Below are 13,604 nucleotides of genomic sequence, written 5' to 3'. Positions count from 1 at the left end.
GAGCAGCCTTGTCATCTTAGCACCTAGAGAGCAGACAGCTCTTCTCCTCTCCCCAGTCCTGATGCCTGCCTTGGATGGGCTGAGGGAGCTGCAGCTGCCCCTCAGCCTCTTGGCCACTATTTCTCCCTCAGTCATATTCTAATTCAGGTGGAGAAGCGCCTGGTCTGAGTCACCTATCACCACTCTCCACAAACATGCTCTAGGGAGGGAGCAGCATGAGGGGTCATCTCAGGAGGTGGTTTTATATGGGTCTGAGAAGGAACTCAGCTTTATTTACAAATCTCTTGCAGGCTGTTTTTGCAGCAGGCTTCCCTGGCTCGGAAACCTCTGGTGTCTCCTTAGTCTTCCGGCCCAGGCCTGAGCGTCTCAGTTTGAAGTTCAGTGCCTCTGTGCATCTTCCCTCCCCTAGGCGGTGTCTGGGCCTTTGTCTTCTGGTCAGAAATACTTCTTTTAGGAGCTCCTCATGGGAAATGGTTGAAGAAGCTGCTAGGAAGCTGGGGGCTGTTATATTCAGCTAGCGGGAGGCTAATTGTGCCCCTGTCCTGATTCCCACGAAACCTCCCACTTCAGGGGCCACCAGAATAGCCTGAGGTCACCCTTGTTCTCAAATGTTCCTTGATTTCCAAGAGGAGGCCCAGGCCCTACCTTTCTTCCCTGCTCCCTCTGGCCCACCCCACATCCCCCAGCTTGAGCCTGAGCTCCTGTACCTCATGCTGGGCCTCCCAGCAGTCTCAGCTTCATCACAATGTGTGAAAGAGGGGATCCCATTGCCTTGATCTTGATCTCTGCAGTGCTGGGGGTTCTGTTTCCAGGCCTACCTCTGCTCACTTCCTTGGGCTGGAACCCCTGCCAGGCTTGGGGCAGTGTCCTCACCGTCAGGGCTGCTACCTGCCTTAACTGAAGTCCCTGCTCTTATCACAACTCCCCCCAGCAGGCCTCTCAGCCTTCTTAGGGCCAGTCTGGGTGTGGCCTCACAGCCCAACCCAAGTAGTTTGGCCATCCCCTGCCAGAAGGGAAGCCCACATCCTGTTTTACCTGCTAGCCACTGATGCCCCTAGCAGAAAAGGTAGGAGGCAGGCATATCTGGGTGGGGAGAGCAGTGTGAGGCCATTCTGCATCTGCAGAGGGACAGTGGCCCAAGGCCCATGTGGATGGGGTGAAGGTAGTGGAGTCTAGGCTGGGAGGCAGGACACCCAGTGTGGTCTTGTTTCTACACATGATGGGCTGTGAGGATGTGGCCATGGGCCTTCCCCTCCCTGCTCTGACTACAGCCTCTGTGGTCTGCATATAAACTTGGAGTCCAGGGTGCCTGGACCCTGGCCAGATCTTGAGCTCCAGGGCCTGCCAGCCCCAGTGGCCACCTCCAGGACGCTCCCCTCATTTCTCTCCTTTCTTCTTCTTGGCTGCATTCTTCTCATCTTCCTCTACCTTGATGGCCACTGTGTCCACGCTGTCCTTCTTCTTCTTCTTCTTCTCTATGGGGGAGGGGAAAGAGGTCATGCAGTTGTGTTTTGAGCCCCCTCAAGTGGGTGGGTCCCAGAAGCTTCCATATCCTGCTCTTTACTTCTTCCTTCCAGACCTCTCCTACTGGAGAATAGGCTCATTGTTCTGCTTTCCTCACTCTGACTGATTTCTGTGCTCTGGTATCCTTGGATGGGGCTGGGGCCCCCTCCTGAACCTGTTGTCACTCCCTTATAGTGGAGGGGAAGAAGGCGGAGCAGGTGACTCTGGGCAAGAACGGACTGGCTCAGCAGGATCAGATAGCTGCTGGGTTGGGGGAGTGGGCAGGGCCCGCTTACCTCCGGGGATTTCTGTGAGCTCATTGAGGGGCGGCACGGTCTCTAGCTTGTCTGTGTACATCTTGGCTGCCTTTCGCTGTAGGTACCGGGCTTCAATCTCCTTCCGGGTCCGTGGCACGCGGCAGTTGAAGACACAACACAGGGTGATAACTGTAGGGAGGACAGAGCAGGTTTGGGTGGGGTATGACTTCTGGAGGCTCACCATCTTGACAAAACCACTCTGAACCCTGGGGCTGCTCCAGTGGCTTTCCTGGGCTGGCCTGACTTGGTGCAGTTGGGCAGGGTCCTGCGAATTTTACATTGGCTCTGTAAATTATGTAGTAGGTCCTGGTCCTGAGAGTGTTTTTGACTAGACTGAGAGTTGCCGGGGCGGTAATGCATTGTGATTCAAGCTCTGTAGAGCTTATCCCACCCTGGTGCTCATGTCCAACCCAGGTCTCTGGCTTGCCCCTGGTGTAACCTGAAAGTAGGACTAGAGCTGCCTCAGACTTCAAAGTTCATGGATGTGTCCTCCCTAGCCTCCCTGCGGACAAGGGTAGACTCCTCTGGGCTGGGGAGGGAGCTGGTGAGAGGACACAAACCCTGCCCTGTAGTGTTTGTCTTAGTTATTTCAGAAGCGGGTTTTCCAGGGGAGCCCAATTGCACAGGACATGCCCGTCTAATGATGGGCAGGGCAGGTTAGGGCTGCTAGAACCTGGCTGGACTTAGTTTATTTTTCTAAGGCCTCCACAGTCTGGCCACCTTGGCCCTAGCCCCAGGGGAGGGGGTGGGGCTGGTTCCTATTATAAATCAGATGAGCAGACATAACTTCCTGGCAGACTCCTGGGGGCAGGAAGGCCCAAGCAAGACAAGCCATTTTGGGGAAGATGGATCGGATCTATGTAGCCTGGGCTGGAGTACCCTCTGGGATCATTTTATGCAACCAAGGCAATATCCCTTCAGGCAAATATTGTGGTTCCACTGAGTCTTGCTCAGACTTACCAAATGGAAGAAGAATAATGGCTGGATGAATGGGATGGTCTCAAAAGCCTTGCTGCTAGGAACAGGACTGGAGTCCTGTGTGAATAGATTGGGGAGCCAAGAACATCCACACACACACATTGGGGGTGAGGGGTGTTGCATGAGGGCCCAGCAGTAAATCTGACTGTACCCCTCTCTGTGAGTAGACCTGAGCAGACAGCAGGCCTTTCTTATCCAAAGAGCCTGGTCCTGGGCTTCTCCAGACCTGTGTGTGTGTACCCGAGACCCAAAATTTGTCCCCCACCCTGATCTTCCCAGTTTGAGCCACTTCTTCTAGCTACCTCACTAAGTACCTCCTTAGGGTCATGCTCTACAGGCTCCATGCAGGTGAGTCCCAGGCCCTAGGAAGCAGGGGCTTCACAAGGATCTCAGCAGGCAGTTATCGGCAGCCAGAGCAGGGCTCAAATACTGCCCCTCACTGCAGGTCCGCCCCACCCAGCCTGGCCTGGCCGCTTTTCTTCAAAGAAGGGGAGAAACAAAGTGCTTTGGATTGAGTTCCCAGGCCCAAGTAGAGGCTTTGGATACAAGTCCCCAATAACATCAGAGGAACCCCATCTAGCCCCAGCCCTTTGCTCTGCAGGGTTCTGAGGGTGATGCTCCACTAACAGTCTAAGCCCAGACTGGGAAGTGGGAAAGATGTTTCCTCCCCAGGAGATGTTATCCCCAGTGCCTAGTGCTATGGGGAAAGTAACAACTGCTGACCTTAGGTTTAGAGGCCTTTGGGACTATTCCTTACCCCTTCTAGGAAATGGAGTTAGAGGATGGTCTGCCTGGGTGACAGCCAGGTGCCTTTGGGTCTGATACTGTGCAACTTTCTTGTGTGGTCCCAGGCACTTCCACCTTCTGGGGCTGAGCAGAGCCTGAGAGAGGTGTTATGTGTCTTAAGGCCCCCAGTATCCTTGCCCTTGTTCCCTGGGGTGCCCCAGAGCTGCTCCCTAGCCCTGCACCCTAGACTACTCCTGTGGCTCCTGTACGGCAGGTGACTCTCCATCCCTATTTCTTGGGGCTGTGGGTTGTCTCCCTCTCTGGACACCTGGGCTGAGATTGTGGGCACATCTGTCTGTCTGTGGGGTCTCCTCTACGATGCCTGACTGGTTCTTGGCCTCAGCTGGGAACAAAGGACAACCTCTTCGTCAGATGGGGACAGAGTGTGCAGAGGGGATGCTTTCTCTTGGGAGGGCACTTCTGGTGCCAGAAGAAGCACATGCAAATCAGATGTCATGTCTTCCTTGGAACCTCTCACATCTGGATGGGCCCTCTGTGGGCCACCCAGCCCTCCAGGGGACCTCATCCTGGCACAGCTTCAGCTAGAACTTACTGGTAAGTGCAGCTTTAGCCTCCCTAGGGTGCCCTCAGTAAATATCTAGTGGGGGTCATGGGAGACCTTGTTTGAAGGCGATGTTTCTTCCAGCCTCTGCTCACGTCATCCTCTCTGTCTGGAATGTCTTTCCAGCTTTCCCACCTGCCAAAACCCCACCCCTCTTCCCACCAGTCTTCAGCTCAGAGGACCCTCTTCTATAATGCCTTTGCTGAAGAGTGAGCTGCTGCTCCATTTACTGTCCATATCCTCCCATTCATGCCTGTGCCTGGTGGGAACCTCTGTCATATGGCTTTGTGCCATGGCAGCCTCCCTGATCTGGCTGCATTTCATGTAACTTTCTGTCCCCTTCCCCAACTCCAGATCCCATTCTAGGAGGTGGGCTAAGGGGAGCAGGCTAAGCCTGTTTCTGCTCCAACTTTGCATTAAGAAGCTCCCAGATCCCACGATAGGAATGGTTCTCCTGCTCTTAATTGAGGCACGTTGAGTCATTTCTGGAAAATGGCATCTGACAAGGCTTCAAAGCCTGGGAGCCACATGTACTTGGTGTCTGGGGAGCCCCTGGTGGAGAGTGGCCTTGCTGGAGCCCCTGGGTGTAGGGCTTTTAAACTGACCAAATTGCAGGAAAAGCATCAGGAGGCCAACCATAGGGAAAAATGACATATCTCTGTCCTTGCCCTGATTCAGTAGAGTTCCCTGTAATTACCATAATTGCCATGTGGCTGCCTCCCTGGGTCCAGCAGAATACTTAAGGTCACCACTGGGCTGTCAACCCTCCTTGGGGATGTTATATGGATCAGGAGGTGCCAGAAACCATGGCAAGCCTCCTGTGGGCACCTGGCCTGCTTGCACTGCCCGGAATTGCTGTTCTGAGCCTTTAGGAATGGTGCTGGCAGGGATGTGGGGTCACATCTGGGGGTGCTGTGCTCTCACTGCAGTGTGGCAGAGTGAGCAAGGAGCAGCTACTCACTGATGGACAACACGAAGAGCGAAAAGATGCCCACCACGTGCCACAGGCGCATGTCCCAGAACACCACCGTCTCCTTGGTCAGCGGGGGCGGCTTGGGCTTGGGCGGGGCCGTGCTGGGCTGTGGGTCAGGAAAGAGGGGAGTGAGCCAGGCAGAGGCCAGCAAGTTGGGACAGGGCCAAGAGAGGCCCATCTTTCAGCAAGGGCTCAGTCCAAGCATTTCAGAATTTCCTAAAATCTGTCTTAGACATTCACTACCAACATCTTAGACCTTGGGAAGTTTCAGATTTGGAACAGAACTGAGAGCAGAGCCTCAGATCACAGACCTAGGGACTTGAAGTGGGAGGGTGGTTGATGCTTAGGGAAACAAAGGCCCGGAGAAGCAAATGTGGATGGCCTGTCCAGCCAGGTTCAAGGTGCTATTGGATATCTCCTCCCATTCTAGTCCTAAGCCCCACACAGGCAGGTGAGGTCTCAGGACCAAGGCCAGAGACAAAGGAAGGCCTGTACTGTGCTGGTAGACTGTGTTTGGCTCTCCTGCCTCCCCAGTGTGGACTGGGAGGGGAGCTAGGAGTCAGGAGCCCATAGCTCTGCCATCTGGCCAGACCCTGTGCTGAGAGAGTAGGCCAGGGCAGTCACAGGACTGGACTAGATAAATGTCTGCGATGCAGTGGTGCCACCTGGAGACCTAAAGGTGTAAGTGTTGTTGCCACAAGCCTGAACCGAACCGAACCAGCCACCTACCTCTTTCCCAGCCAAAGGTTACCCTGCCCTGAGGGACTGAAGGACCCTGCCCCAGTGTATAGAGGACATGGCTCTTCCTCAGGGTTTAGGAAACACGGCGCTGCCCTAGGTCTTAGGGGCCATGGCTCTACTCTGGATGTCTAGGGGATGTGGTCCTTATAGCCCTATCCTGAGTGTCTAGGGGACACAGCACTGTCCCAGTCTGAGGGGATATGGCCCTGTCCTGGATATTTAGGGGAGAGGGCCCTGCCCCATGGAATCTGAGAAGACCTGTCTGTGACCAGAGAGGGGTATGATCCCATCTCTGTCATTAAGTTTGTCTAAGAAGCAGAGATAGGGGTTAGTGCTCAGAGGGCGAGAGGATTCTGGGGCATCTGTGAAAGACATTGTCCCTTAATTAACCAAATAAGGACAGGCATGAGGAGTCCCTTCTGGCTCTCTGGGAAGGTGAGGCAACCTATAGCTCAACTGTCCAGCCATTCTCCTCCTCAGTCCATACACATGGATTGGGCATCTATCATGAGCCAGGTGCTTCTGCATCTAATGAACTCAACACTCAGAGAGGATCAGCCAACTGCCCCAGGTAACCAGAGGCTCTGTGCACCTGGGATTGGTACATCTCCCTGGCTCTTTTCTCCCCTCCATGGAGAACTAGGGTGGGAGCCTTCTTCCCTTTGGATCTCAGTTTTCATGTCTGTAATTGGAGTGGGGTAGGTCCAGGAGTTGCTCAGCAGCTCTCTCTACCCAACCTGATGGGAAAAATGACATATGTCCCCTGGGATCGGACACATGTACCTGGGGTTGGGGAACACATAGAGTTTGGCACAGTGTGGTTGGAACACACTGTGTGGTCAGGCACATGTATGGTGTTAGGGTCAGGGCCTGGCAGTGGCAGAATTCCCTAGTTCTAAGGGAATCCCTGGGATTAGAGTGTGTTGGCCCTGGAAGACTTGCGGGCCAAAGAAAAGTCCTCAGATTCTGAGCTATTACCTGCTCCTGGACGATAGCAGGTAATAGTCATCTCCTCTGGTGGGCCCTACTGGGGGCCTGAATTCTGAAGCTTGGAGGTCCCCACGTCCTTCAGAGGGTAATTGTGATGCCTGCAGAGCTGGGTTGGGTGGTGACCTGGACCCCAGCCCTGCCCATGTCTCCAGGGTTTCCTGAAGGGCTAGGGCCTTGCTCAGGCTGTAGGCACATGGCAGGCAGATGGACTCTAATACAATTGCCATTGATGAGCTGGGAAAAGATGGGTTTCTGGGGGTGGGGGTGAAGAAGAGTCCTTGGCTCAGAACTGACTTGACCCCCACACCCAACCTTCTGCCTGTACCCAGGCCAGCTCAGTTTCTGCATCTGAGGGCTCAGGGCAGCCAGTAAGAGGTCCAAGTATACCCCATGGGCCTCAAGCCAGCTTGGCTCCCCTTACAGGGACATTGGAGCTGACACCTGACTCTAGCCCAGCCTACTGATCACACCCCTGGTCAGCAGCATCAGGGACAGCCTACGCTGGGGTGCAGGGCTCTGTCCCCCATTCCCTTCAGACCCTTCAGTTTAGGGCTGTGCCCCCCACATCCTCTCTGGCTCTGTCCTGCCTATCCCACCCTGTCCTCTAAGCACTATCCCTTAGGTGTCCCTGCTGCATTTCTGTTTCCTGCTCTCTCCACTCTGCCCCTGCCTACACAGGCTCCATCCCCACTTCTCCCTACCTCTGGCCCTGACCTTCTCCCTCTGGCCTCACACTACAGAATTGCAGGTCTGGTCCACCCCTCCCTCTGTGGCTTCCCTTCTCTGCTCAGCTCTTCCCCTCCCAGCCTTTCCTGGCCCCAGCCAGGTCCTTCCCTACCTCCCCAGCCATCCTCTTCACCTCTTTCTGGGCTATCACGGCAGCTCCTTTTTCTAAACCAGAGCTCATCATGACTCACCCCTGCTTAGAAATCTTCTATAGCTCCCTGTTACCACAAGGATCAAGTCAGACACCCCCCCATTCCTCAAGTCCCTGGGTCTTGCCCTGCCCACCCTTTCCTTTCTGGAACCATTCTCCACATAGCTGCTCCACATAGCAGCTCCATCCTGCTGCCCCCACCCTTGGAGTGTTCTCACCTCCTTTCCAAGGCTATGTCTTCCCCATTAGACACGGATCTCTGGAGGATTCTTGGAGGTAGAGGCTGTTTCCTCCAGAAGACCCTAAGTTCAGGGTCTATATCTGTTCCATCAAACTAGAGGTCAAGGAAACCAAGGGCTGTGCACCCCCTCTCCCCCACAAGACTAGAGGATAGGGGCTGAATGTTCCCCATCAGTCTGGGCAGGACTGTGTCCCCAATCAGATTGGGAATCCCTAAGAACAGGCTGAGTTTCTCCTATCAGACTAATGTTCCAGAAAACAGGGACTGCTCTCTCTCCCCAGACCAGGGATCCTAAGAATGGGGGCTGAGTCTCCCTCACAGCCTGGCAGCACTTGGGGCAAGGCTGTGTTGCTCCACTAGACTGGGTCTAGAGGAAGAGTAAGGGATAATGCCCGCTCCCGATCAGAAAGGCGCACCCCCAATCCTCTGCCTTGGTGACAGCTACCCCTAACCCCTCCAAGCGGTCTCACCTCCACCAGCTGCCCAGCGACCCCTGCAAGGCAGACCCCCAGCGCGGTGCCGCCCAGCGCCCAGAGGGGCCCTGTGCCTCGCTGCAGCCCTGCCATCTTCCACCCGCTGCGCCTGCTTTCGGGAGCCCAGTGATGGCTCGGCGGGGCGGGCTGCCTGGTGCAGCCCTCTGGCCAGCCAGCGCTCCGTGGCGGTGGCGAGCTTGGTGGTGAGCTCTGGACATTGGGTAGCCGGCAGATGTGAAGGCATCTTTTATTCATCATGAGTGTCAGGTTCCTGGGCCGCCCACCCCCAACACTGTGGATGGAGGGCCCGCCCCCTCCCGAGAGAGACTGGACTCCAGCCTCCTCATCTCCCATCCCAGGGATACTGAGATGGGAGAGTAGGAGGGAGGACAGCTTGGGGTCAGGTCCTTAATCAGCAGGTCCCCTTCCCTTCCCAATTCAGGACTCAGTTTCTCCAGCTAGGAGAAAGGGAGGGGCTGGAATCTGCTGATCTAGAAGGCCCTTCCCATTCTGACGTACTGAATTTGAGAAATGTACTGGACTTGGGTATGGGGGGGCATAGTGGGCAGGTTGCCATGGTGACAGGCGCTTAGGGATGTCCTGGGCTTTCTGGCCTGGCTTCCTGCCCAGAGGCAGCTTTGGTCACCCTGGACACCAGAGCTGGAGTGGGGGATGGGGAGCAGGGTATGGTATGGTTAGAGCCACCAGCTGCCAGTGCTACAGAAGGTTCCTGAAGGAGCCAGCATTTTCTGCCCTGCAGGAGAGGATGAGCCACCCCTGGAAGGGCTAGAGGACCATTTTCTGTCCCTGGCTACCCCAGCCTCTGTCCTTGTTTGAGTCCTGACTCTGGCTTCAGTCTGAGCTAAGACCCCAACCTCACACTAAAGTTGGCCCCCATTGCACTCTGACCCCAATTTGAGCCTTGACAACTCAGGAATAGAGAGTTCTGGGGAGCTGTGGAGACTTGGGGGAGGAGATGAACACTTGGGAACAGGAGCGGGAGGCCTGAAAGGGGGAGACTTCTCTCTCCTCTCCTTCCTTTCATTATTATTATTATTAATCTCTTACCTGCTGAGTGCTAGGGGAAGCAGCTCATGTGTTGGACCACTGCACACTTCATCACCAAGAATATCAGAGGAGACCTGCTGAGGCGGGGGGTAGCCTGGTTCTCCTTAGCAAAGCCTGCTCTCAGAATTGGGGACCCAAGTGGGTCAGGAACCTTGTAGGGCTCCATAGATGGACAAGGTCTAAGGCAGGCTGCATCAGGGAGCAGAGGGCCAGCTGCGGATATCTGCAAGCATCAGGGCTTGGAGATTACAGAGTAGGCAGGAAAATGGGAGAGCTGCTGGCAAAGGATGGATGGCCTAGGGGACTCACTGAAGAGACCCTTAACAATGGGCAGCAAAGTCTGGGGACTGAGTGGGTTGGGCTAACCTGCCCTCCCAGGGCATGCCCTGGCCAGGCAAACAGGTACTTCACTAAAGTCTAAATCACTTGCTACAGCTCTCCACCCACCACTTCCTCATGCCATCCGTCATAGGCCAGGCTAGGGAAAGCCACACTGACCAGCCAGGGAGGTCACCCTCAGGACATGGGGGTCAGAGAGGCCAGACAGGGTGGAGATTAGTAAGCCTGCCAGGAGCCTGGGGCAAACCGCTACTCCTCTCTTTCTATTTCTTCATCTATAAAATGGGGAAGGGAAGCCTCCCGTCAAAGTCCGGTGTGGGGATCACAGGAACTAATGAATGTGGAGGTGCTGGCTCTCAGGGCTGCTCACAAGGCTCCCATTCTTAGCTCAGCCCAGGAGATGGGTATCATTATTTTCTGTAAAGTTCATTGCCTTTCCATCCATCAAGAGATAGGGCAAGCCTCGTGAAGAAATCTGAAAGAAAATACAATCAGGTATGTCCCCATTGTCCCCTGAGATAGCTTTTGTTCTATATGGTTGCTACTTGGCAGACTCTTGAACACAGCTGATATCTCACCATGTATCATTTCTCATATACCTTTATATCCAGAGCTTTTTACCCAAAACAAGACCCTAAATTCACCCTTCCTCTCTCCAATGTCAAATGTTTCCACACAGGGTTCAAAGTCAAACTAACTCAGACCTAACAGGACATCCCAACAGTCTTAGTGCAGCTTTAAGCTTTAATAACCTTAGCAGTATAAAACTACAGATTTACAGAAACACTGCGTGAAAGTTTATTTAAATTTCCTTTTTTGCCATTGGTAGATGGCAAATGTTGACTGAAAAAAAATTAAGTTATCCAAAATTTATAAAACTAGCATAAAGAACATTTAGATAATTAAGCTTCAAAATTATGTTTCTTATAAATCTGTAGCTTTATTCTTCATAACTTGTGAAGTTAGTAAAGCTTCAAACTGCACTAAGTCTTCTGGGACATGATCGTATTGACAGCTGTGAACCCTCAGGCAGGCTGTTAACCTCGCTGAGCTTCAATCCCCCATCGATGTCACGAACCTGCACATTACAAGCCTTCATTAATGCTAGTTGTGATAATTATTGTTGTCATTATCATTAAAGTCTATGTAACGTTAAACTGGATCAAAACCTAACAATAGCACATTCAATCAGTGCTGTGTTGTTGACAACTTGGGATGTTTCCACTTCTCCAATATTAAACAGCATGTTGAGATGAACACCCTGAGATGAACATCCGGAGATGAACATCCTGAAAGCTAAAGTCTTTTCCAGCTTTGAGGATGTTTATGCCATTTGGTGTGACTCTTCCTCTCCTCTGTTACTCATGAGGAATTGAAGCACAGACAAGGGTTGTGCATTGCCTAATATCACACAGGAACTGGGGCTTTCAACTCAGCATTCTGCCTCTAACCCAGAGCACTGCCCTCTTCTAATACTGTTTTTGCTTCTTAGGTGGCCTCTACATCCACCTGCACTCCACCTGCAGTTGGCCACATTACTCCTTCCAGAGTCTCACAGCTCCATGAAGGAGGGACAGGTCTGTGGTGGGCAGCTCAAGACCTTCAGGTCCTCTAGCTTCCTGGAAGATAGTGTCCCCTCCATGCCTGGTGGCATGAATGCTGGACTGCAGAGCCCTGCTTGTCCCTCCTGTGCTATTTTTAGCTCCTGTGTGGTTTTCCTTCAGGGCCTAGACCCAGTCCAGGGGCCCTAGATTAGAAGTTATGGGCAAGGCAGTGAGCAGTGGTGAGGGGAACCCCATGGACAGCTCTTTCTTAGAGCTTGAAAGCCTAAGATGGAAGGTTTAGCTCTGAAAGCTGAGGGTAAGGAGTTTAGATCACTAGTCTAAAAGTTAGGCTAGGAGCCAGAGCATTAGGGCCTCAGCTTGCAGTGGGGTGGGAGTTGGACAGGCTGGAGCCTGCTGGGAACTGGCTGTCCCTGATCTTGTTGGCCCCAGGCCCTGCCCAGAATAGCTCCATGCATAAGTATGTGCTTGTGTACTGAGGCAGTGGCGTAAGTGGAGTGTATGTACATCTTGCACATGGCTTTGTGTGTGTCTGGGCATGAGTCTTAGTGTCTCCAGAATCACAGGCACCATCGACATACATGAGTGTATATAAGTCTGGAGCAGTATGTAAGTCTGTATCCTTGTTGACAGGCACATGATAGGCACATACATATGTGCCCATGAACAGGGGCACCAATGGACTTGTGCAACATGGAAGCTCTGCCAAAGGGTCCAATAGGAGATGGGTCCATATGGCACAGGTGTGTATACACACCACCACATCCCCTGGCTGTGTGTGTGTGTGGAGAGGGGTGGAGTGGTGCAGGTGGGTATGTACACATCTGTGGTGGGACCAGGCAGGGGCCCTTGACTGTGTTTCAGGAGATTGATGGCAGGTGCAGAGCTAGCCCCTGCCACAATGACTTGGAATAGAGGCTGGGCAGGTCTTGCTCCATTAGGCAGATAGTAAAACTGGGCTTGTGATCCTGTGAGGTCTCCCAGGGAGTGTGGGAAAACTGGTCCTGCGCCCAGGGCTCAGTCAGTTGTCTAATTCCCTAGATGTGGCTGAACAGGAAGTCTGGGCTCTGGGGAGGAAGCAGAGGGAGCCCTTCCCTTCCTGCTGCAGTCAGGCAGCACTGTCCTCCCCTCAGCTACACATACAGATGCTGAGACTGAGGTCCAGAGACACCTGGCACAAGTTCAGATGTGTCCTGCTCAGGGCCCTGCCTGCCTGCCCCCCATTTGTCACAAGTGGTGAGGTCATGAACTCTTCATGAGGCCAGGGCCACTCTCCAGCTCTTGCCTTCCCTCCTAAGCCCCAGGGACCCCTGGCTGTCCACACTCATGTTCTCGGGAACCCATCGATCCCCCTGCTAAAACCCTGCTCATTTGTGAAGGAGCTCCTCAAACCCACCAATGCCCTTCCTCCCAGAATCTCAGCCTTGTGGAGGAAGTGCAGGTAAGACCATCCACCAGCAGGAACACTAAGGCGCAGAGAGGTCATACATTGCCCACACACACACAGCAAGAAGAAGGTGGCACAAGGCTCATACTGGGCCTCTTTCCAGAATGTTCTGCTGACTTCCACTGCCCTGCAGGCATGTGGGATCCCCACAGAAAAGATCTCGCGGGGCCTGTTTAGAATGTGAAGGCTCAGTTCCATTCTAGCTGCTGGGGTAGTGGCTCTGGCTGGAATGTAGACCCAGGGAGACCACATGGCCCAGCATATAGTCAAACAGGCCATCTGGGCTGTGAATGGGGGTGGAGGGTTGTTGTCCAGAGCCTGAGGGTGGAGGGTTTGGGGATGCTCTCCCAGAGGGCCAGATGGAGATCTTGGGAGCTAGGACTGACACTAAGTCCTGCCTCCTCTGAGACAGGCCCTCACTTCCCACCCCCAGCAATACCTCTGGTAGGCAGGGGCCAGAGGACTAAGGCCTTCAGGGGATAGGAACCTTCAGGCTGTAGTGGGTGCAGGAGTGGGCAAGAAAGCAATGCTGGAAAGGGGGCCTCAACTAGGACAGGGGCCTTGGCAGTGTGGGGAGGGATAGAGAGAGAGGCAGGGGTAGAGTTCTTCAGAGTGAGAATGTGGGAGACCAATGTGGGGCCAGAGGCTGAGGTCACCTGGGGCCTGTGATTACCCAGGGGAGGGGTGCAGAGCTGAAAACCCTCCCAGCCTGGAGGTAGGAGGCAGCCTGACAGACCTCAAGCTGGT

The 13,604-nt window shown here is 53.9% G+C and overlaps 1 protein-coding gene across 2 annotated transcripts; it reads right to left on the bottom strand.

The window, feature by feature from the left end:
• Window positions 1-208: 208 nt before the first annotated feature.
• On the bottom strand, window positions 209-8,631 carry TMIE (transmembrane inner ear). 2 transcript variants are annotated; one of them, XM_053599699.1, is made up of 4 exons: window positions 8,439-8,631; window positions 5,108-5,225; window positions 1,800-1,949; window positions 209-1,475 (listed from the first exon to the last, which is right to left on the bottom strand). In XM_053599699.1, the coding sequence occupies exons 1-4, from the start codon at window positions 8,532-8,534 to the stop codon at window positions 1,378-1,380; spliced, it is 462 nt and encodes a 153-aa protein (XP_053455674.1). In that variant the 5' UTR covers window positions 8,535-8,631; the 3' UTR covers window positions 209-1,377. The 2 variants fall into 2 exon arrangements, with proteins under 2 accessions (XP_053455674.1, XP_053455675.1); XM_053599700.1 differs by having other exon boundaries at window positions 209-1,470.
• Window positions 8,632-13,604: the final 4,973 nt, after the last annotated feature.

Source organism: Nycticebus coucang, chromosome 8, assembly GCF_027406575.1.
Source record: "Nycticebus coucang isolate mNycCou1 chromosome 8, mNycCou1.pri, whole genome shotgun sequence".
NCBI lineage: Eukaryota > Metazoa > Chordata > Mammalia > Primates > Lorisidae > Nycticebus > Nycticebus coucang.
The sequence above is the reverse complement of the archived record's forward strand: the minus strand, read 5'-3'. Positions and strand labels throughout refer to the sequence as shown.

Bases quoted from the DNA above. Each gene is read 5' to 3' on its own strand.
- TMIE (XM_053599699.1), bottom strand. From the start codon at position 8,534: ATGGCAGGGCTGCAGCGAGGCACAGGGCCCCTCTGGGCGCTGGGCGGC. The intron at 1,950-5,107 runs GTGAGTAGCTGC...TCCTCCCTACAG, and splicing joins GCTCTTCGTGTTGTCCATCA to TTATCACCCTGTGTTGTGTC. The intron at 1,476-1,799 runs GTAAGCGGGCCC...CCTCCCCCATAG, and splicing joins GCTCACAGAAATCCCCGGAG to AGAAGAAGAAGAAGAAGAAG.